The sequence below is a fragment of the Streptopelia decaocto genome, assembly GCF_964273445.1.
Source record: "Streptopelia decaocto genome assembly, chromosome: 9".
In the NCBI taxonomy this organism is placed as follows: Eukaryota; Metazoa; Chordata; class Aves; order Columbiformes; family Columbidae; genus Streptopelia; species Streptopelia decaocto.
In genome coordinates this window covers 18,728,207-18,752,332 of record NC_138664.1, presented here as the reverse complement: position 1 = coordinate 18,752,332, position 24,126 = coordinate 18,728,207, and the positions used below count along the sequence as shown (strand labels likewise).

At 44.4% G+C, this 24,126-nt stretch overlaps 1 protein-coding gene across 3 annotated transcripts in view; it reads left to right on the top strand.

Moving 5' to 3' along the window:
* The first annotated feature begins 14,369 nt into the window (after positions 1 to 14,369).
* Positions 14,370 to 24,126, top strand: part of UBE2Q2 (ubiquitin conjugating enzyme E2 Q2) — a 46,093-nt gene continuing 36,336 nt past the window's right edge. Inside the window, exon 1 of one of the 3 annotated variants that reach the window (XM_082061010.1) lies at positions 14,370 to 14,834. In XM_082061010.1, coding sequence (XP_081917136.1) covers positions 14,649 to 14,834 — 186 coding nt within the window. In that variant the 5' untranslated portion in view covers positions 14,370 to 14,648. The remainder of the gene's footprint in view (positions 14,835 to 24,126) is intronic. The other 2 variants (XM_082061008.1, XM_082061009.1) reach the window with 2 other exon arrangements.

Sequence of the window (24,126 nt, the reverse complement as noted above, 5' to 3'; positions counted from 1 at the left end):
AACGTGTTGAATTTCCAGAGCAAACTGGATTTTGAGAGCAGGAATGTTCCTTTAGTTGCCAGCTAAGCCCAGTATGTGTCCGTGGCTCCCTGCTCTCCAGGCCAGGCTCAGCGCCCTGGGGGCACACAGGACCCGCCGGTGCTGGCTCAGCTGCAGGCAGCAGGCCACAGCTGCTGCTTTGCTTCCATAACCGCTCCTCTCACGCCATCTCCTGGTCAGCTCTTTGGGATTAACTAAACCTGGGCCTGCGAGAGGCTCCTCCTAACCCTTCCCTGCTCTGCTGCCCGCCGGAGGTGAATCTAGGTGATAAGATGTCCTTGTTTGGTGAAAGTATTGCCACACTTTTTCCTTCTTGTTCCTTTTCCCTGGCTTATGGTGAACAGCAAATATGTGATGCAGATGGCACTTGGTTATGAGTCAGTGTGTTGAAGAAAGCTGCTTATATTAAACATCAAGTCTGCTCACAAATGTAAAAGTCCTAGAAAATACTATGAGCTCCATCCCCATCTATACAACAGCTCTACATATGCTGGATAGTCTCTTTGAGGTAAGCTTTTCTGTAAACAGTCACAAATATTAGCAGCAAGAAGTTTAGCAAGGTAATTTATCCATCACTGCTCACACTGAAGTGCAGTGGAGCTGCCTGCCACTCAGCTCTCACATGCAGCCTGTCACATTATCTGGGGTCTAGAGGAGCATCTGGGAGAGAAAATTGAAAGTAGGTGCCCTTTGGAGGGGTGCGGATCTTGTCTTTGGGAACTGAAGCCCGCAGCTGATTAAACCAACAAAAGTAGAACTAAAGATCTGTAATTAGTATTGCTGATTACTGGGAGGAAAACAAACAAACAAACAAAACCCCCACAAAAACAAACCCAGAAACCCCAACCCAAAGTTCTGGGTTTCCTGTCTTGATAACTGCATGTGCTTTTTTTCCATCCTAAAAAAAATAACATGTTACCTAACTTTGTGTTTCTAAAAATGTAAGTACTAAGCAGAAGTTATGTTGATCACCAGCTTCTTATGCTCATTTAATCAGTGTATCTGTGCGTCACTTAATCAGTAGAGATGAAATTGTTTCCTCAGCTGATTTTGAAACTGCCACAGACAAATGGTAGTTTGAGAACTTGTGCTCTTTTATTACAGAAAGAGGCTATGTCTTCTACAGCTAAATAGGGATAGTAAATTTGATATGCAGTCACTTTTTTAAAAAAGTTAAAGGAATTGTTGGTACTACACATCTTCTTGCCCATGGCTACGTTAAGCTGATTATAATCACGTTTTCATCCCCCCCCCACAACGTTTTCCTCTTCTGTGTGGTATGTGAAAAACCCCACACAAACAACAGGGGAAAATGCTTGACAGTCTTGGGAAAACAGTGAAACTCTGCAAAAAGCTGCCAGGCACACAGAGCAAACTAACTGAAACGGCAGGAAACAGGCAATTATTTTTAGGCATTGTATGTTGTAACAAGAGCCAAAATGATTTTGACAGATGTGTGATTTTTTTTTTTTTTTTTTTAATTATTATTTTAAACACGAAGATGCTATCCCCATCACAGGTGAGGTTCTACTTCTTGGTAACAGGTTGAGTTTAGGTGCTGCTTCTCACTTCACCATGACTGATGTGGTCCACTAGAATTCCAAAACATTGGAGGGTGCTTCAGTCTCCACAAAGTCTTTATTTGGAAGGTGTAGCTGTCTTTGGCTCACTTCCCTGGGTGGGGACTGTAAGGCAGAGTTCTACAACTGAAGCCCTGTAGGATTCAGTGCCTCTGGGGCCACCACCCTTTCAAAGTGGCTCTTGTGCTCTTCATGGACCACAAAGCCTTTGTAAACAACCTCCAAAGGAGGTCCCATCCGGAGCACTCTGGGTCTGGGTGACCCTCCTTATTATCTGAAGAAGGCAGAAGACACACTGGGCCAGGTACCATCCGGGTATGCTGGTGTGAGGAAAACTTCAGGAACCCAGCTTCAGAAGATGTGTTCTCAGCTAAATCCCATCTGAGCTGTCTTAGCTGCAAAAAACAAATTAGAAATTCAGACAGATGGGGACCCCTCAAAAAATGTATGCTATTTTTTCTTCCAAAAGGATTTTGGCAAGTTATTTAAAGCTATGCATCCTACTACCATCTCTGTCTGGTTTTTGAGGCACAACTTAAAACGCACTCATTAGAGGTCTGTGTTTCAGCATGGAAATGCAGACTTGCCTTTTTGCATTTCTAGTGGCGACAGCAGCAGCAGAGGGCAATGAACAGGTGAAAAGCTCTGTTTAGGTGAAGAATTCACTGCCTAGTCCCCACAAGGGGCAATAAGCATGTGATAACTATTTTTAGTATGAAATACTCTCTCTGTGTAACTCCTCTAATGCATATGCAGCACCCAGTGTTATTGCTTGGTATGTGGCTGCTTGGAGTTAAATTTCAGAGGGGACTCGGCAGTTGCATTTTGCCCTGTGAAGTTCTCGTGGTAATGCCGCAGGCATTGGGTAGGAGTGATGGCTTTTGCATGGGCATCTGCAGCTGCTGGAAAACCTCTGTCTCCAGAATGCAGCAAATACACGAAACCAAAGTGCTGGATTCAGAAAGGAGATTGGGTGGATGAGTAAGCTGAAGTGTAATCACTTGCCTCGTGAAAGGTTAACAAAGCTTTTAAAAGGGTTTGCAGTTCCAGTTGGGGTTTTTAATTGGAGCCAACAACAAAAGCTCCAAACCCCCTGAGAACTGTGTGTGGACTTGTCTTCCACACAATCCTTCCCCTGAAGCAGGGAGAAGCCGACCCGAGAGGTTTGTTTCTCCTGGATGTGCAGTAAAGTTAGGCATTCACAGAGATTTTGCGCAGCTCCTGGGAATGTTTCTAATCTGTCCCAGAAAACAGGGCAGGAACCTGGTGAGTGTAGCTGCAGCTTATCCTTCAAACAAGAACAGTTCTCAGCTGCCCTGGGAGCCGCATGGTTGTCTGCAGCAGCAGCAGAGTGAGTGGGGGCAATGCCACCGAAAAAGAACAAGGACACTAGAGACCCAGTTGGTGTTAAACTACAACCTGCAGCTTGGTGTGGTGGCAAAACAGGCACTTTGCTCATGTTATTGAGGCTGTTGTGGGAGATGCTGTTCTGGCTGCTGCTGAACTGTAGCAAGTGTTTTCTGTCTTTGGCTGCCCTTCTCCCATCCCTCATGGTACGTTGTGCTCTGCCCATGTAACTGCGCATATAGTCATTCCCTAACCTAGTTCTGTCAGAATGATGCAGGTTAGCTGAAGTATTTTTTTTTATATGGGAAAAGTAGCCTCAAGGCCAGGTTCCCTCGCTCAACTTTCATTACAATAATAGCATGTGACATTCATATTATGCTCTGCTCAAGTGCGTGTGATCAGGTCCTGATTGGACTTAATGTCTCTGTAAATAAAAGAAACACAGAACAAAAAGCATGAGATTTTATAAGCAAACAGTCTCTCAGAAATCTGGCTGGTTCCTGGAAGAGTTAACTTGTTTAGAAACCTTTTAGTGGGCCATATTGATTACATGGATGTGTTCAGAGCAGCTGTGGATATTGCAGTAACAATTAACTGAGGCAGTTTATCAGTGCATCAGTTATTTTACTGGTATAAAAAGGAGCTTTAATTGGACTAATGATGATGGGCTCAATCTTATGGTGAAGCTATCTGGCCATCACAAAATTATCTCTCCGTGAGCTCATCTGTTTTGCAAGGAAGAAACTCATAATCTCATAGGATGGAAGACGTGCTGGCTATTTATAGTCACTGATTTTATTTATAAGGAATATCATGGCTTCACAAGTGCAGTGGCACTAATCTCCCTGGTAAAGCATTTATCCTGATCTAAAGGGAGCTGTTTCCTACAACGCCAGCCGTGTACTTAAAAGGGCCATTGAACAAATTAGCAATGCTGGCTCTCATTTGCCTGTAAAAGCAGCGGGTGAATCAGTGTGTCCTGAATGCATAGCAGCCAGAGCCATAGAGCCAAGCTGCTCTCTGAAAATGACCCAGAGAAGATGGTATTCCTGCCCAAAATGGCTGTAACTGCCTGAGAGGAATGAAGGCAACAGCACGGGAGCAGCTGAGAACGTGCTGTGGCCATGTGGCTGCCAGAGCTCTGCAGGTGTGGGTTAGTTATAAAGCGCCTGCTGTTATTACACCCAGGACAGTGAGAGAGTTTACTTCTTCGCTGGTATTTCCTACCTTGTTCCAAACTAGTTAGTCCGGGGTAGCTTTTAGTACCAAGTAGTATGTAGTGGCTTTTGGCACCTGCTCCTAGGGGATGAAAATACTTGTCTGGTTATGTTTATAGAGATCACTGAGACCATGAGCTGGCTGGAGGACATCTCTGAGAGAAAAAACATGCTCATGAGACAAAAGGAGAAGGAGCTGATCAGAAAGCAACGTGGAGTGGAGTTTCTGCAGTCTTCAGGGCTGAGAGGAGCAGCGAACCAGCAGAGATCACTGCTGGGCGGGAGGAGGGAGATGGTGGAGGTGAGATCTGCTTGTACTAGAGTTTTGTTAGCAAGTTCACAGGCACTCAAGTCTTCAAGAGGATGTGGAGCCAAGCCCAAAGGATGGGTTGTGGGTGCTGGGAGCAACACCAGGGCTATGGGGGCTCTGAAGGGAGGGGGTACGGCCTCACAGCACCTGCACTGCCACTCTCCACCTGGCTGTGTTTCTTGCATTGCAGCTGCAGTGTCCCTCGCTTGCCAGGAAGCTCCTGTGCTGCAGCTATGCCCGAAAGAGTAGTGCAGCCCCATGGGTGAATTTAATTTTTCTCCTTGGAATGTGCAGGAATAGGGAGGAGAGCAGTGTCCTTATCTCGCTTTCGGTCTGGTCTGCTGAGGCCTTCCCCTCCTGGTTGTGGGCTCTGTGATTCCGCAAAGGCAAGCGAATTTGTACACAAGGTATGTACAGGATGAACTAGGAGCATGTCAGTTGAAAAGGCCAGATGTAATAGTGCTCCTTTAAATCATAATCCTTCGTGTAATATCACACTTAGTTGTCATAGAAACCATGGCATCACTAAGACTTACAGCTCTTGATCCAGTGAAACAGTTGAGCATTTCCTTTTAATATAAAGTATGTGCTTAAATCCCAGTTATTTCTAGGGCACTGCTTGTGTGCCCAGAACAAAGCCTGCACTTTAATTTTTCCTAGATGAGAGTGCTGTGCCCAGTAAAACCTTCTGGTTGCTTTAGTTAAGCCAAAATAGTGTGCGTGTTTCACAGTCATCAGAATGAGGAGGGGTCTAAAGAGAGTCCAAACAGAAGTTTTCTAAGAGAATATGTTGGAAATCAAATGCTTGATTAGATCACATCAGTGTCTCTGCTTCTGCAACCTGAAAAAGCTCTTTCTCAAAAATTAAACAACAAACCCAAACCCAAAAACCAACCAACCAACCCACAAAAACAAAAAAACAGAAATGAAAACTGGAGACAAATTAGGAAAACCCTACGTGTGTTTTAGTTCAAAGATCTGGGGTTTTAAAAACATCTTTTAGTTGGGGACCATGATTTATGGTTCTTTTAGTAGGTGTCAATGTTGAATATTCAATTCCTGTTGTAAATATGTTTGAAAGATTAAATGTAACACTTTATTGATTTACATTATCTATAGCCTTTTGTTCCCAGATTAATACTACAAACAAAATACGTGGGGTACCTCTTCAGTGATTAAATGTTGCCCTTCGGGTAGGGCCTCATTCAAGGCTCACTGAACTTGCTGGGCAGGCTACCACTCAATAGGCTGCTTATCAGAATTAGATAGGTGGTTTAGTCTATATATTCCTGGTTTATAATTCATATTTGTTGGTCCCATGAGCTCTATTGAGATGTTGCTGTTGCTCTGGCAGGCTAACAAAACAGTGAGAAGCATGAATTCAGCAACACCAGGTCCTTTCACTATTTTCAACAGTCGATTACTGGACCTGTTACAGCTGTTTTAGAAAGTCACACATACGTCTCTAGTCTGTATTTGTGCCAAGGAGATCTGTTCTGCACATCTTCAGTAGATGAAGGCTGTAGTAACTCCACAGTGAATTCAGTGCATTTCTGACACTTTCTGCCAGCAGAAAAACAATAAGATCCCAAAGGCCTAAGCTTTTGTGGAAGTGGAAGCAGAAGGTTAATGAATGTGGCTGAGTCACAATTCACTTCCAATTCAGAGAAAGCTTGTGGACAAATCTTCCTGCTATTTACTGAGCTCCACCAGCTGGTAAATCACTGAGTGTTTCTGAAAGCTCTTGTAAAAAGGGTTGTGGATGAAAAAAAGGGTTTGAAAATGATACTGGCTAATCTCTTTGGCTGGAGAGGAAACTGTAAGCCTTTTTATAACTACAAATATGAATCAATGAGTATGCTGTTGATTCGTGCTGATTCTGGAGTACCTGGACAGAAAAACAGAATCTCATCTGTAAAAACATTTTATTAAATAGCATGATTGATGTGAAAAATGATTAAGAATTTATCATGAACTATATTCACTCATAAGGCCAACAGCCACACAGAGGTTAGCTGTTTGGGCTAATATTACTGTATGAATTTAATTTAAGACCAGATCAGCTGTCAAGAAGCTGAGTATGAGACAGTGAAAGTGGACCGTAAACCTCTTTTCTCTCTTATGCTTACAAGACTCCCGTTCAGTTATGACATAGCTCATCTGAGTCTCAGAACGTGCACTGTTTCGGTGTGTTCTTTGCAGTCCATTGTAGGCAATGGCTGAAATAGGGTTGACTGTCCTGAATGCCTTCTTTTGTCAGGTTGTCAACATTACAAGGGGCTTTTTTCTCCTCTCAAGCACCCAAACTATTAAAACCCTCCAGCCCCGGGGAGCCTGTACCTGCTTGTCCTCTGATGTCCATGCAGCGGGGCCAGCTGCACCCAGCTGTATCACCTGGCCCAGGAGAGCCCTGGGGCTGCAGGGACCAGAGCCCGTTTGGGGAGCAGAGGTTTTCAGTCCTTTTCCTGCAGCAGGATCACTCGGCGCTAGGTGGTGGTGTGTGCTGTCTGAAAAATGCCAAGGTTGCTAACAGGACCTGGCAGAAATCTGCACTGAGCCCAGCCTTGGCGGGGCTGTTAATGCTCTCAGGAGTGCAGCAGAAATGAAAGCTGGGTGGCAAGACTTTGCTCCTTGAAACGTCTGGCTAGAGGATGTTTCTAAGCAGTCTCTAATCAACATTTTTCCTGCAGCTCATGTTATTCAGCTTGCAATGCCATAATGAAATCACAGCCTTTTCTCTTGGCGTTCACCATCGTGCTCACTTTGGGTCACCTTTTTCCCTCCTTGGTGGCCACTCTTGGCAGCTCTTCTGCACTACAGCATTGCTTCCTCAGAAGTTTCTAGAGTCTCTTAAGTCATGGTGACAACATTAAGGTTGTGTCATTTTCTTCTTGGTTTAATTTCATTTTTCTTTCTTAAATCTCCAGCTTCCTCTGTATATCAATGGTAAATAATCCCTCTTTTTACTTAGTGCTCACAGTGTGCAGATATTGGGAGCCAGAAGACAAATGCAGGGGTTTGCAACTACCTATACCATGTTGTCTGATACAACCATGTGCTAATGCAGGGAAGGGATGATAAAAATCCTTTAACTCCTTTCTTCCAGCCTTGTTCCTCTCCTCCTGTCCCTGTGGGAAGTTAGTGTTGTTGCCCTGTTTAACTATCCTTTAGTTAAAGTGTTTACATGAGACTGGTTCTTCAAGCCTGATGAAACTTCCTCAGCCAGGCAGGGGACAAGTTAAGACTTTTGTCTGGAGAAAAAATCATGCTGGTGAGCATATTGCCACACTTTGAATTCGTGTAGGTGTCACACAGATGCTGTGTTGTTCTGAGCTTGCTCTGTGTTTTGCCTAGAGCTAAAGTTGAGTGCAGGTCAGATCTAGGATTGAGGGGTGTAAAGGAGGATCCTAGTGGACATCGGCTGCCTTTGAGAAGCTAGCTCCATACTTTGCTCTGATTTTTGCTAATTTTCTGCCAAGATCACAGTTGCAGTGTTCTACATGCAGTTTTGCCACCTGTGTTTATCAAGGAGCTTTCCTTTCTTTAGGCAATGATACTGGCAAACACCACCTATTGTTATACTGACCTTGCTCTTAACTGGTTCTTGAACTAGCTGGACTCTTTAAATTTGACGGAAACATAGAGTTAAATACTATGTTGCACAAACTTTCTAAAAAAATAAGTGACTAATGAAGAGGAGAGAAAAGTGTTTGCCCCTTTTGGAAATACTGATGAGACCTCTGGTCTTATCATGTCCACAAGCATAGAATATACTGGACAAAAAGATGGCATCTTATCTACAAAAACATTTTCTTAATTAGGCAGATTGAAGTAAAGCATACAATAGAATATAGCAGGCAGGATAGATTCTGAAAGCAGCCACTGCATCTGCTCTGTGTCTTCTAGCCAAAACAGGTGGTGAATGTGGGGAAATATGGAGAATCCTATGGAAAGTAAGAAGTGTGGAGATATGGGAAGGAGCTGGGAAAAGGTGAGGAGATTTACAGCATGAGACCAAGTGAGATGCAGTGCAATGGTGATATAAAAACATAATCTATAGGAGACCAGGATTCACTAGGTTTGTGGCGTTTTTTTAGTTTCTGTTTTTTCTGCATCTCTTGGAATTATTTCCTTGTCCTCATTGTTATTCAAAATGCCTCTCTGTGTCATCTGATAATTTCGCCAATGATAGTCTCTTCTAGATCATAACACAGCGCTACCACGATTCATTTTAAACAGCCTAAGTGCCTTTCCCTGCTCAGTGATTTGCTATTTTAATTCTTTGTTCACAGTTCTTAAGCCAGTTCTCAAGCTATGTGGGTGCTGTTATGTCAAAAGAGAGCGAATTAACGTTACATTCAGACTTTTGTGATTCAGTATTTCAAACGTTTGTTTAAAGACAAGTATGTTGATTCTGCTACTTCCCTTTTACTCACCAATATTGTAAATCTATAGGAGGTTCCCTTTCTTATAAACTCCATGGCAAATGCATCTGCTTGTGAGTCTGCTAGCCTTCATCTCTTTTAGAGGCTTTTTGTGCTTAGAATTTGTTTCTAGCAGGAAAAGAAACAGATTTACAGAATGATAGTTGCTGGGATCATTCTTTTCTGAGGTTTAGTCTTTCATTTGATTCTCTCTGAGACTGTTTCTTGCTGTGGCTTTTTCTCAGGCAACTCTTCATATTTCAAGTCACCTTTGTAACAGAAAAAAATGTCTGTCCTTCTTTCATCCGTAAAGATAGATGGGTTACATTTCCAGATTGTGACTGTTTCAGGCTACAGCTAGGCTGTGAATGGAGTCACTGTAGAACTGGCCCCAGACTCAATGTTTCCAGCTTTCCTCACCTATAAAATGAAGCTGCATCCTATGCCTGTTTTGGAGTGATGCCGGTAGGGTTAGTGTTTGTGCAGCACTTTGGGCATTCTGTTGAGGGTTTTGATTGGGGGGGAGTACTGTCACAGGCACCGCTTTGTTCCCCAAAGTCTAAATTTCTCCACAAAAAGTGATGAGTAAATGAGAAGCCCCGGATGGTGAGTTTGCTGAGGTGCATTTGATTTGTGTTTTCCAGGCTAAGTGATGTGGTGATGTCTGTCTGGCTGTGCTTGCAGAATCTGAAACAATAACTCTGACCTGCCCAGTTTGTCTCAGTGCCTGCCAACTCAGATGCCCTGTGCTGATATTTTAATATAAACAAAGTTAACTATTTCACTGCCAATAAAAATAAGAAAAAATAAAAGGGGGGAAGGAGCTGCATATTCAGCTGTGATTAATATTGCCTCCGCCTCCAGCCAGAAGTGTATTTAGCAGGACTGAGCCTGGCATCTGACCTCTGCTCCTGTGCATCCCTTTTAAGCTTCTGTGATGTCAAGGAAAGATAAGCTTGCTGAGCCCTTCACGGCTTATGACTTGGTGTGGATCCCAAGGAAAGGGTGCAAATCCCAGGGAGTCTGGGGAAGGTGCGTTACCACGCTCTGAACAGTGCTCCATGCAGCTGCCTCTGCCCTCACCCAGCTGGGTTTGAAGAAACGAAACCACGTTTTCCTTTTTTGTCTAGCTTGTTCTGTTATTTTATTAAATAGTGTGCTTCAGATGTGGCTGCATGGTTCCTTATTGCTTTCATAGATGTGTTTTTCTTCTGTTTTTAAGAAGCTATGTGAACCATAAAGGAGAACACCAGGTGTATTCTCTCACTGTGCGTTATAAAGTATGTGCAAGGAGTTTTGTTTCTGATGTGTTTGTACAGTGGATTCTAATCCCCATCTGCAGCATTGCAAGACTGTGATCAACATGGCTTTGCTTTCCTGTGGCACCTTTCTGCTAACAAATTAATTCCCACAAATTTCGTTTGGAACAAAAGCATATCATTAACCTTGCTTTGCAGACACTGTTCAGCTTTTGACTGTTCTGAAGTGTACACTGTTCAGTAATATATATAAATGTAGCCTCAACTACAAATCCACAAACAGTAATGAAATATTCACCAAAATATTATTGCTGTTTCCTGTATAGGATTACAAACACTCTTCAGTGGCTGAGCGAAAACACCATGAAGAAGGGACCTATTTGACCCAGTTGTTGACAGCCACAGAGATGGACACAGAAGAATTGTCACTGAAAACTGCTCTCTGACCATCCTGGTTAAAGGTATGCTGCTGTCTTTTTTTAATGTTAAACTCATGGCCATAGTATTTGAGTGCCTGTGGACACATCCTTGACCCCTGTCCCTGGAACACCTGAGCAACGGTATCACCATCTATCCAAGCTGTTCCAGGACAGGTTGGTTTTGAAATGCCATTCCTTAACGGTTAAAGCCTTTAAAAGTAAAATAGGTATTTAAGAGGCTAAGCAATCCCACGTCTGCTGCATGCCATGCTTCTTGAAACTGCATTGTCCAGCCATTTCATCAGCTTATACGCACTGATGTCTGTTTTTTTCTAAAATGCTTTGAAAGTTACTTCATTGTAACTTTGAGGCTGTGCGCTCAGAAGTTGATGTGAAAGCCTGACTTTGGGGAGTAAGACAGCTTGGATTGTATCTTGGAAAAGCAGGATCCTCTTGAATCTTTCTGCCTTTGCCTAAGGTTTCAGGTAAGGTTTCTGCCTTATCCTTCTCTTTATGAGTATCTGGTATTATTTGTCTTTTCTAGTCTCAAGTTCTGCTGCTACCTGTGTAAAAGTTTGCCTGTTCTACCCTCGGATCAGCTATTACCAAACTGCATCATCCATCACTAAAACCAATTTACACTTCTTCTCATCTCATTAACTTCATCCTTTTCTTTCTCCTTCTGCTGAGGGTCAGGGTTGCAAAAGATCTGGGCCTTCCTTATTTCTGAAGTGGCAGTTCCTTCTTTGGTGCCTGCCATTTCTCTCAGGAAAGTGACACCAGAATTAAACAGAAAGACCCTTTCCAAGAGCTAGGCTGTAAATGAGAGAAGTGAGGTCAAAAAACAAAACCATAAACTACTCTCAGAGAAACAAATCAATCCTGTGATAGGCACAAACGCTCAACTGAATGTACATGAGCTTTACTCGGGGTAAAGCGGGAAATACAGCAGACCTGGAAAAGGCATTCACAGAGGAAGAAAAGGACTAATATAAACTGAAATTCATCTGTGCTCTGGAACGTGCTTTCTTTAAGCCCCAAACAACTCTTGCTTTCATCAGAGCATCCATCCTACATCATTGTTCATTTCCTTCTTCACGGCTCATCCTGAACTCACCTTTTGTCCAGCTTCCTCAGCCCTTGCTGTTGACCTTCCTTCTCACCGGGGCCATGCCCAGCGGATCTGTTGGAGACAAGACTGGTAGTAAATGCTCATGGGTAAGAAAATTTTGGTCTGAACTGTTTACCTCCTTTTTTCTTGCCAATTCTACCCAAGAGAGCAGTGAGTAATCTGCTGGTTTTTCAGTTGAGGACTCTTACAAGACTTGTTATATTTAAATGAAAGGGAGTGAAAAGAAACAAAGAAGGTTATGAAGGTATGCTATTATTATCTTCATAACAGAAAGGTTTGGCCAAAGTTCAGATCCATGGAAGAGGAAGTTTAGCTGTATGATAGAGAGAGGTTCCCATGATGTTGAATGTGTGCATAGAGGAAGAAGGGTAGAAAAATAATAGTGCTTACAGGCAATATAGATCAAAGGAACGTAAGAGTATCTTTAATTACTAGAATCTGATACAGTGCTCCTGAGGGTCTTTACCAGAATTAATTTCCTTTATCATGCGGAGATGTCAGGTCTTCCCCTGTGTGCATTCATTTTTGTCTTTGGGAGACTCAAGATTTCCTGAGTCACCTTGTGACCAACCTGAGATTCATGTCACGCCCCATGGCAAGTCCCTGAAGGAAGAAACAGGAATGAGTCAGACATGGCAAAAAACTCTTCACACCTCTGAAGCAGCCTCTGTGTTCCAGAGAGCGAGGCAACCCCAATGCATTCTCAAGGTCTAATCATAGAAATGAATTCACAGGCGATGTCACAGCTTGCACAATGCCTACTGAATGCAGGGAAGTGCAACAGAACTTAGGGGAGTGGTGGCTGTGCAGCTGCATGTTGCTTCTTGAAGCAGCTGCCAAAAAAAAGGGGTGTCACAGTCAATGGAGAGGCAGAGGAGAGGGCAGGCAGATGAGAAGACAAGGGGGATGGAAAACCAGAGGTAGTGCTAGAGGCTGTTCTGGTGAGGTGTGACGAAAGGTGTAGCTTGAACTTGCTAAGCCTGCCCACCTTTCTGCTGCAGTGAGGCGTTCTAGACCAAAATCCTGTCATATGAGGGAAATAAAGCTGAGTCACCAAATTCATTCCTTTGCTGTTTCATGCGTCGCATCACATAATGCCTGACAAAGTCTGATTTGTTTAGTTTTGTCTCTGGTGTTCCCATAGAAAGGCTCTTCCAGGCCTTCCGTTTCTAATAGACAGAGCAATAATTTTCTGCTGTTTATTTATGGCTAATTTACCTTTATACTTAAATCTTCCCATGTCTCTCAAAGGTCTTTACCCTGCCTGATGACACATTAACAGGCACCAGTAGTATCCACTCTGTCTTCACTTTGCAGGTTGTACAGTCTGAGCCAACAGACAGTTCAGCCCTTCTAGGAAAGCTGAGTTGCACACACCCGTGTAACAGGAGTCTTTCAAATGGTACCTGTAAAAAACAGGTCTTTCAACTCTATGGACCTTCTGCTATCTTTCAGTCAGAGTATTTAACCAGTGTTGATCCTTCCTTGGCTTCTTTTGTGGAAAAGTGTGTTCTTTGCAGCTCTCTTCGCTGGAAGGATGGGAGATTTCACACCCACAGATCAGTAAGTCTTCAGTATGCTTGGAGTTGGGCATGTGCATAACTGTTTTCCTGGATCAAGATGAAAGTTCTCATCACTTGACAAGATTCAGCTTGTGACTTGTGGAGTGCTGCCAGTTTCTTCAGAATTAAAGATTTATATAAAATACCCATGTTTTAAAAAAAAAAGGCAATTCCCTTTTCCAGGTTTGCATATGTGCATGTGTGTACTGCATTGATTAAAAGCTGATTGGGTAGCCAGAAGGATGCTCTGCAACAGTATTACTACTTGTATCACAGTAATCTCTTTATGCCATGTGAGAGCTGATCCTTGTTCCCAAAGAGCTGTCAACTGTCCATAGACAAAACCAAGCTGGAAAGGGACAAATGAAGGTGCATTTTTACAGCGTCAGGAAGCAATAGAAATACAGGCAGCATCTCTTGATCACTGAATGTAGCAAGTATTCACTTTACTCTCCTTTCAAGATTCATGGTGCTTTTTCTGTAGATACAACGTTGTACAAACAATTACAGAGAACTTAAATGCAACACTAACAGTTTTTCTTGGCCTCTGTATTGCTTCTTTTCAGCCTGTGAAGATCGACACGAGGATTTATTGGTATTTATCCATCAGAAATGTCGGGACAGGAATTCTTGGTTTATTGGATGACCTCTAGGAGAAATGGAGGACTGACAGGACTCGGAGGTGACAATTGCAAACCCACGCTTCCGTTTTTCTCGGCAAAATAAAAGTGCGACGAAGAAGGGAAGAGCGCGATCCCTGCCGGGGCTGAGCTGCACAAGGAGAGAGAGAACGGGTCAGCAGTCAGTGCGGCTCGGCTCCGCGCTGCCGGGAGCGGGGAGCAGGCGGCAGTGCCCGGGCAGCGGCTGGGCCGGGCGGGCAGAGCCCGCGGGGTGCCGGGGCCAGCCTGGCGGGGCCGGAGCGGGCAGGCAGCCCGGCCCGGGCCGCGGGGGCGGGCGCGGGGAGGCGGGCGGTGGCGCCGGGGGAGGAGCGGGGGGCCGGCCCGGCCTTGCTGCGTGTGTCCCGGGAGCGGGGCCGGCCTAGCGGGAGGCGGGCAGGGTGAGGGCGGGGCGGCTGGCGGGGCTGGCCCAGCCCGCCGGAGAGGAAGGGGAAGGGAAGGGGGAGCGGGCGACGCTGTTGCCCTTTTAAGCGAGCGAGTGGGTGCAGGAGGCTGGTACAAAGGGAGCTGCCGCCGCGCTCGCCGTCCCCCCGCCGGCTGGGGCTGCCCCGGCCCCCCGCCCTCCCGCCATCTTCCGCCCCGCAGGCGCGGCCGGGGCCAGGGTCGGGCCGGGCTGAGGCGGAGGGAGGCGGCGGCAGAGCGGGCGAGGTGGCGCAGGCCCGGGCCCGGAGATGAGGCCAGGATGTCGGTGTCAGGGCTCAAGGCCGAGCTGAAGTTCCTCGAGTCCATCTTCGACAAGGACCACGAGCGCTTCCGCATCGTCTCCTGGAAGCTGGACGAGCTCCACTGCCAGTTCGTGCTCCTGCCGCCGCCGCCGGGCTCCAGCCCGCAGCCGCCGCCGCCGCTCACCATCCACTGCAACATCACGGTGCGGGGGCGAGCGGGGCCGGGGGAGGGCCGGGGCACGGCCCGCCCTCGCCATTGTCTGCGGGGCGCGGGGAGGGGGCGCAGCCCCGCCGCGGGGTGACTCAGCACCGGGGGGACCGGCGCCTCCGGGGGGCTGCCGAGGCGCCTGGGCCCGCTTCTCCCCGGGCTCTGCGTGTCCTCCCCGCCGCGACCATAACAAAAGTTCGGGAGCGGGCGCCCCCGGCCTCTCCTCCCCGCCGAGGCGGGGGCCCGGCTGCCCCTCCGGGGGGCTCTGATGGGGGAAGGATGTGGCCGCGTCGCCCGCTTCGGGGCCGGGAGCCGGAACAAAGGGCGGCCGGGCCCGGGGCAGTGGGGAGAGGGTCCCCGGGCCGCCTCCCCGCCGCGGGGCCGGCCCCTGGGGCAGCGGGAGGCCCTTCCGGCCTCCCCCGTCCCTGCGGCGTCTCGGCGGGGCAAGGGGAGCGCTTTCCTCCCGTCCCCAGAGGTGGGAGCCCGGGAGGGAGGTGCAGGGCGAGCGCTTTACTGAGTGCGCCACACCGGCGGGGCCTGGGCCGGGCGGGCCGCCCTGCCCCGGGCGGGGAGAGGGGAGGCCGGGCGGGCGGGCCCGGGGGCAGCCCTGAGCCTCGGCGGGGGCGGCGGCTTCGGGGGCCGCTGCGCTCGGAAGGACGGGGAAACTTTTCATTCTCGCCGTCGTGGAGGGGTAAAATAGTGCGTCTGGTCTTCTGCTGAAGAGTTTTTATCATAATGGTGGCAGTTAGACTTGTGAAGGGGGTATAAGCCGCCTTGTCGGCTCTGAGGGACTCCTACCTGCAGCTTGTTTTGGGATTTCTCATTTCTGTTTTTTTTTTTTTTTGTTCCTCTTCCTCCTCCCCTTCTCCCCAGTTCGTTGGGATTTGGTTCGTTTAAGTGAGTGGGAGGGAAGCAGAATAAAATGTTCAGTATTGATTGCAGTGGTAAAAATCCTCTGCATTTTTAAAAGTTTGGGCCCTAAACTTGCCCAAGGATTTGAATATGTTGGCATCTGTGACTCAAGTACAGGAAAGTGCTGGAGGTTCATTTTTTTTGGATTAGCTGTAGTTATAAGTGAATTTAAATGATTTATCTAGATTCAACTTAAGAGTATTGAAAAATTTTGATTGGGTGAAAATAGTGTTTAGTACATTTGAGTTTGAGGAAAATTAGCTCTAGAGCTTTTTTGTCTTTTGTCTGTAAAAGGATAAAACTTTTAAACAGTGGAGATAGAAACACAAATATAAGTGTAAATATTAGAGTACTTAAAGATGAAGCTCTGCGTGCAAACCAGGCAAATCTAATAACCTTGATCAGATCGTTACAGTCAATTTTCATGAGAAGTCAGTTTTATAGTTATGGGACAGGTATTTGTAAGACATAAGATGCTTTGGGGGGTAAAATAAGCAAGATGGTATTAGACATGACCTATCAGATTGTGTGACTTCTTTTAAATATTTTTAATTTAGTAGAGAGTGTTTAATTGCTGAGAAGTCTGACTGTTTCTTTCCACACAACATGAGGCATAAGTCCCTCTCTAAAGAGTAAAATAAAAGGTCTGGTGATTGTGCACCTTCAATTGTCAGTTGAATTTGATGGGTTATTTCTTCGTTGTCAAGTGACAGCTAACAGGGAAGCCAGTAGTAAGGCCTGAAGTTTTTGGTGCCTTGGATTTGTGCTGTGATGTTTATTTGCTTCTGTTGTAGTTACTTTTGATAGCTGTTCTTTCTTAACTTGCAAAGAACTGCCCACTTACTTGTAGGTTGAGGTGTGTCTGAGCAAGCAAGAAACAGGCTTAGGTCACTCTTGGCATTTTTATGTGTTAATGAGGAAACAGTGTCTGCAATCTGCTATTACAGTCACTTGCCCTAAGGATCAAGAGGTCTTTAGCATGCCATTAGAATCATGGCATATGAACTTGCAAAAAGAACAGGAAAAGAGCTGTTTCCAGCCCTAGAACTGAGACTTCTACTTTGAAAAAAGTCCATGTCCAAGCTTCTTGAAACTTTTGTTTCACATTTGTTTGCAAGCAGCTTGGTGCTTTCTGATATTGACCAATTTTTGGCTCTTTGAGGTAGGTGGCTATTTTCCCCATCTGTTAAAAATAAATAGGAGAGGGCAACCTGAGATAGAGAGGTGGCTGTCTTGAAACAAGTGGGTAGCAGATGACAGAGCCAACACAGACAGCTGACCTCTGGACTTCTGTCCTGTTTTTTTGACACAAGTGTTAGAACTCTAAGTGTGACAAAAGTGATTTCCCCACTGCCCCAGCAGAACTGAGTCTCTTGGCTCTGACTCCTAATTGCCTCTGTGGTTTTTTTTTTTGTACGTAAAGTAAACTAGAAAAGCATAAGTCTTGTTTACCGTGCATCTATAAGCACTGTGGGAACTAGATCTTCCAGTGGTATTAGTAGCATGCAAAAGATGATAAGGCTACAAAGTTTTTGGTAAATATGTTTTCTCAGAGGGACTCACCCTCTGCATCAGAAGCTGCTATCTTGGTGCTCTGGATTTGCAGTGCAAATATGTATCTTCAGCTGTTTGCTTCTTCTCACCACTTTAACCCCTGCAACACTGATCAAGCCATGATATTTCCCTTACTCAACGAAAGCTTACGGTAGATTGTGTGTGTGTGGACGCTAAAGAATTCTCTGAAGGGGAAGAGTTAGCACAAAGCTTGATAATTACTTTTTTTCTTTGTGGTTCTCTTTGGGTACCTCAATATTTCACCTGAAATGGAAGCTATCTAGTAGTGCATGTAGTTGCTGAAGGTACTGGATGGAGAAAAATCTGGTAGGGAAGGAAGCTTCCAGTAGCTTCTGCACTTAGTCTGAAAAGAGACTTGATATCTAAGTTGCTCTGATCTTCACAATGGATCTCTTTCTTTTCTCCAGTCCAGAGAAAGAAGGCAGAGGAAAGAGGAAACATTCTCCTGGAGAGGTGAGGGAGAATGTCTGCTTAGGAACTGCATGGATCTCCACAAGTCTCCTAAACTAAATTCTACAGTTTAATTAGAAGTCTGCCCTGGAATTTCTCAGAGAGATGTTTTTCTCATTGTCTGTAGTGTGAGTTTGGAGAACCGTCAAAGTGAAGCATTTGCTGCAGCGTCCTAGGAATAGTCTACCTGTGATACTGCACAATGCTTGAAATAAAAACAAGATATATTTATTCAATAGCTCTTCTGTTTCATAAAGTAACAGGCAAACTTTATCCGAGTCTGGCCTTTGTGATTTCTGGTAGTGACCCATATTGGAACTTAAATGGTTAATCAGATTATTTTAAAAGAGGCACTTCAGGGTGGAGTCATCCCTGTCAGAAAGGTTGCTGCTTATTCCCAAGAACTGCCTAATTATTGAACTTGTCCAGGCTGTGTACCTTCACATTCCCATTCTGTTATGCCAAGAGCAGTGTCTGGAGTTTTATTTCATTTTTAACAGCGGTCTTCCAGTTAATCAAGTTCAATAAACTGGTGTCCTTTACAAAGTCTGTGTATTTATCCTGGTCCTGTTTTGCATGGTTTTTGAAATAGTATCAAAACAGTGGCCTTGGCTAGAGGAGCATGTTTATTGATCATGACTTTAGGTGAGTGTCTTTGGATGCAATTTGTAGTTTGTTTGGTACCTTGTCAGACTTATGACATAGTATTCCAAAGGGTGTGCTAGAATTATTCAATGTTTTCATTGTTATTGCAAGAAGAAGGACTGATCTGGACTGCTATAAAACTACCTGTATTTTTTTTATAATCTCTTCAGAGAGAAACTGGATGTTAACATCTTTCTACTCGTACACAAAGCAACTTTTGAAATTCTGTGTCCTCAATAGCGCTTGCAGGTAGAATGTGGTTTGCTCCAGCTCTGTGTGGGAGCAGATTTTGTCTCAGACAGATGCTGGGCTCTCACGTGCAGGGACATCCTGCATTTATTAACAATTCAATGCAGGTGATATGGATGACTCCAGTGTACTCTTGCTTCCCTGCTGGAAAGAAATATCTTCTGCTTTTACTGAAAAATACCCTGCTGCTAAATCTGAGTTAGAAACTACTATGAAAGACTTGAAAAGGCTGCTGTCTGTAGATAACTACAATTGATGGGAGAAGACTTTATTTTCCCTTTTAAACCAGAAGGACTGGAACGGTACTACCTGTGAAGCTTTTGACAAGTTGGGCATGTACAGAGAGTGCATTAGAACATGAGAGAGTTCTTCAAAGGCATGAGATTTTTAGTATTAGAAGTACTCATAGCTAACGTCTAATCAGCTGATAACCTATTAAAAAGGCTATTTATTTGTACACAGAACTAACCACATGATGAATGAGGCTTTCAGTTCAAACCATAGATAGTCTTTTTTTTTTTAGATCACTAGACATTTTGTAGTGAGGTTGAGACTTTCGTCTCACAGCATATAGATAACATGTCTAAATAAAAGCAGACACACCTTTATCTAGATAATATGTATTTTTTTAACTACAATTAAATATACTTGGAACTTTAAAAAAGGAACTCAACTTATCAAACATAACTTTTGCAATAGAAATTTAGAAGTTTAGTCTTGCTTTATTTAGCAAACCAAAATTAAGCAAACAAGAATACAAAAAGAGTGAGGATTTTAACTTCTCTTTGTATACCAAGATTGTAATTGGAAATGGAGTATTGCAAAAAAAGGAGTAGGAGGAATCTTTCGTGTCTGGAAGCCCCAGGACAGTGGTTGTGCTGTGTGTGGAAGGCTGTAAGCAGCACTGCAGGGTTTGCAGGTCCGTTGGGCTGTGGCCCCTATAAAGCGTAGAGTGCTCCTAAAACACCCCAGAAGGCCACGATGGTGGGCTTCAGATCTAATTGCTGACTTACGGTGAGGTTTTAACGTACAGGAAATTGCACTTATTTCAAATGGGTTACTCACGTGCGTTAATGATATAATAATCTCAGAACTGGAACTCTTGTGGTCCTCAAAAGCGCTCTCCGTGCACTTTGATACTTAAAAGAAGCTTTATTAAAATAATTCTGTTATTTTTTACTTAGCATGCTTTTTTGTCTTAACGTTTGGGAGATTTTTGTGAAAAACCTGAAAGATACCACATAATTTTTGTATGTTTCTTCATAGTTGCTGATTTTAAAGAGACTAACTTAGAGCAGGGCTAGTTTGTAACAGACATTTGATGAGATGATGGTTGCCTTTGATTTGGGTTGCAAATTATATTTATTTTGTGTCAAAATTGGAGTGCTCTTAGTTGCTGTTACCCAGGAGACTGACCTTATGCTACAGAAGAGAGTGTATGTACTGCTACTCTAGATTTTTTTCTTGGGGGGTGATGGGTAAGGCACGGTGCGCTAAGATTTTGGCTTCTCTGTCAAAGCTTTTTATCAATGAGAAAAATTACGGGAGTAGTGAAGAAAGTGCATTCTGTTATAGAAAATAAGGTTACACTTCCAAATTCATCGTGGCAGTCTGTCTGCAATGGAACACTGTAAAATCAAAAGTTATTAATGGAATTGATAAATGCATTCCCAAAACAGAGTAACTTCTTTCAGTCAGGCTTATGCGGACTGGAATGAATTAGCAGGTGTTTTTTCTGTGCTAGGCCAGAGGATATTGTATGTTGAAGACATGTTGATATTTTCAACATTAATTAAAAATTACGATTGCAAGGAAGAACGAAGTATGGTTGTGTCCTGTGCGCTCTGTAATGCTGCTGTTGCCTGCAGCCCAGCGAAGGCTACGTGCCTTGTGAGGTGGCCAAAACTGAGTTTACTGGATTAAGGACCTGGCTGTCATCTAGGAGTTCTTTACTGGGTTATTGTTAATCTGGATCACTTCCCAGTCTGGGTCACTGTGTGGCTGCACAACCAGCTGTACTGCAGTGGAGGGCACAGGACCGGGTGAGCGCTGCCCGCGCTGCCGCTTGCCAAGCGCTGGCCTGGTCCCCAGCAGTGCTTGGGGTGGCTCCTGTGGGGACGCCCCGGTGCCTGCACCGCTGTGTGCGTTAGTAAGTGTTCCAGGATATCTCTTAAGCGGCGAGCTTTGTAGAAGTGGTGAAAATGACCTGTCACCAGCTCGTAGAAGACAACTGGAAAATTAAATGGCTGATGCTAATAAGGAGAGGCTATTTAACATTTAGATCTTACATTAGCCTGCCTGCATTCAGTACTGTTGAAGCTAATATGATCAGGATAGTTCTCAGTTGATCTTTGCTGGAAACAAGCATACCAGTTAGTATATGTCTTACTGATTTCTTGCTTCCAGCTGTAGTCTTTCAGGTGTGGCATTAAAATAATGATCTTATGTGTTTTGTTTCTTTTTTATTACCTCATGTGTACAAGGCCTCCCGCTGTATTAAGGACTGTAGAGCAGTTAGTGTGTCATTTCATGAGATGTAGTTTGGACCAGTTTCTCCCAGATCTCTGTTTTGTTTTTTTTTTTTTTAACCTCTCTGTGAGAAAGACTCCAATACAGTCATAGATCTTGCAATAGCTTCTTCCTGTGTATTCAGAAAGACAGAAACGTAAGCTCTGTCAGAACTTGTATGGTGGCATTAGAAAAAAATTAAAGCGTTCCTGTGCAGTGGTGTTCAAGACACCACAGGCTGCCTTGAATTTTTGAAGTAGGAAATAACTGTGGTAAGAGTGTGGTATTTAACTTAGTCACGGTAAACATGGGTTGAGCTCCGTGGTACTGAAATTTTGTGTGTGGGGGACAAAGTTCCGTGTCAAAGGCTCTAGTGTGAAGGCTACACTTGAAAGACACAAATTCCTGAAAGTAAAGAGAAAGAAGAGGAAGAAGGGGAAGTCGGGATTTTTGTGTGGCAGCAGAAGTGGCATCAGACTTTGCATGCTGAGGAGTAACTGTCTAGGAGATAAAGGCAAGAGCACATCTGCTAGGAAACCTTTTCAAGTTAAGTCAGGGAGAGAGTGACGTGTTGCAACTTAGTTATACCCACTTCTTCAGTTCTAGCCATATTAGAAGCCATTTCTTGCTACCCTGGCTTTGTGACACTGATGTAGATGATACCTTTTCTGAATGTACTTGTTAGTATAGTTGCAGAAGTAGGTAATTAATAACTCTTGATGACTGGAACAAGTTGATAATTTGCTGCAAGTAACCAGTCTTCCCTCAGGAATTTGGACACATAAGATACTGTACTGCTAGTAATGAAAGAATATTGGAGAACCAAATTTGCAAAATACTTTTCTTTTTAGCACGTGTCTAGCTGCTTAAGTGGTAAAACACTGTCAGCTGGAGTGCACGTATAATGCATGCATTGAAGAGAACCCCTTGTGGCTGAGGGTTCTGAAACAACCGTCCTCTGAATGCTGTCAAGTACACAGTGCAAGCACACAGTGGGTTTTCGGTGTGTGAGGAGCAAGACTGGTTCATCAACCTGCTGTGAGGTGCTATGGTAGAAATTTGGGTTCTAGTCTCAGCTCTACAACCTTCTTCCTGATAAGGAGGTCACTTAGTCTTCAGCACTGCTGTGTTCTTTGCTCAGGTTTCAGTGTGGATGATCTCGGACTTGATTTGTTGCCGTTGGTGGTATTGGCAAAGGAATGTTCCTTAGCTCCTCAGCTGGGTTGGCCCTCAACACCAGTTTTCCTTTTCAAACACTGCGCACTGCTCCTGAACAGCTGGCACCTGCTGTGCTGTTACCTAATCTTGCTTAGTATTAACATAAGAGTTGTGTTTGAGCAGCAGTATGTTAACACTGAGTGGATTTTACTATGGGTTCCTGCAAAATTGTAATGAGTGTTTGTATTTTCTGTGAATTTATTTGAACAGATAGATGGCATGCTGCATTATGATGATGACTTGGAGAAGAAAATGTTTTTTCACAGTGAAGATAACTGTTATCTGAGAAGGATTTTTTGCTTTTATGGTCAAAGTTCACATTTTAATTTTGTGTAGTTATGCTATACTGGACAACAAGTAGCCTGCTGCCTTTTGTTTGGTAAGGGGAGTGGATGAGGTTGTGACAACAGATAAGAGAGTCCGATAAACCTGTTTTTCCAAGAGTAATTTCACAGAGCAGAGTGGGCAGTTGGGACATCTTGTGTAGATTAAGTAGTTCAAAAAGTGGCTGTAAAGAGTTGACCAAAAGAGCTTGACCATAAGAAGTGTAAGAACTGTGATGCTGCATCTGCATTCATGTTTCTGACTGTTTGAAAGTGGTGTTTGTGCCTTTGCTACTTCGATTGTATGTGTTTTGGCTTCTTCTAAGATAATGATGTTTGAGTATAGAGAGGTTTAGATGTATGTACCTGGATAGAGACATGGAAGTAAAACACAGAAGTAGTTTAGATTATTTCACAAACTTTGGAATTATTGGCCTATTGTATATGCCTGTTTGAAAGCAGCATTTGCTGCTGCTTTAGTTTTTTTGTTTGTTTTTTTCCCCCTCAAACTGTTGTTTCCTGTCTTAAGTGTATCCAAAGTAAAAAAGTTAAAGATTCCATAAAATTTCGAAAGAATTCTATGGGTTGGACAAAAGAATTTGTGCAGATGAAGCTGTAAATTACAAGCTTCTTGGGTTTTGGAATAATTTTTACACAAGTGAATTGCTGTTGAAATACTGTCCCTGTTCACTCTAATTTAGCTATGCTGTGCTCACCAGCTTATGAATATTGGCACTTGCAGATGCTGCTGAATCTGTATATTGCAAGAAGTGTGCCATAATCTGGGCTTTAAGTGCATTTACAAACATGCTGTGGTGCTCGTGCCCTCACATAGACGGTGGCTGTAGGAGGTGCAGAGGGACATACCATGGCTCATCTGGCTGGAGGAACAGCGGCGTTGCTCTGCCCAAGAGCGTGTCTGGCGTGAAGGCAAAAGTCACGTCTGTAACTGTTCTGTGCACTCTGAACAGGAGCGTTGCCCTGCGGTGACTTTTGGGGGAGCCTTCTACAATCAGTAGAACTTATTTGTACAGAAAACTTGATTTTTGTTTGGGACAACTTGTGGTTGTAGAGTGAATTTTACAGGCACCTATAGAGTTGTGATTTGTTATGGTCTTTCTGTTCTTGAGGCATATGTTGTTGACCCTGCCTTCTCTAACATGGCTGTATTTAACAACATCAACAATTCTAGCCAAAGATACTCTGCTACACTCGCATCATTCCCTGGAGAGGGTGAGGGAGAGGAGCCCACGGCCCTGTTAGCTGTGTTAGCTGTGTTGTGTTCACGTGCTGCTGAAGGTGTTGGGTTCTGCAGCGACGAGCACGGTCACAGAACAGCGCAGAACGGGATTGGGGATTCCTTCAGCTGCCCCCGGAAAGGTGCAACATGATGCAGCTCTTGCAGTC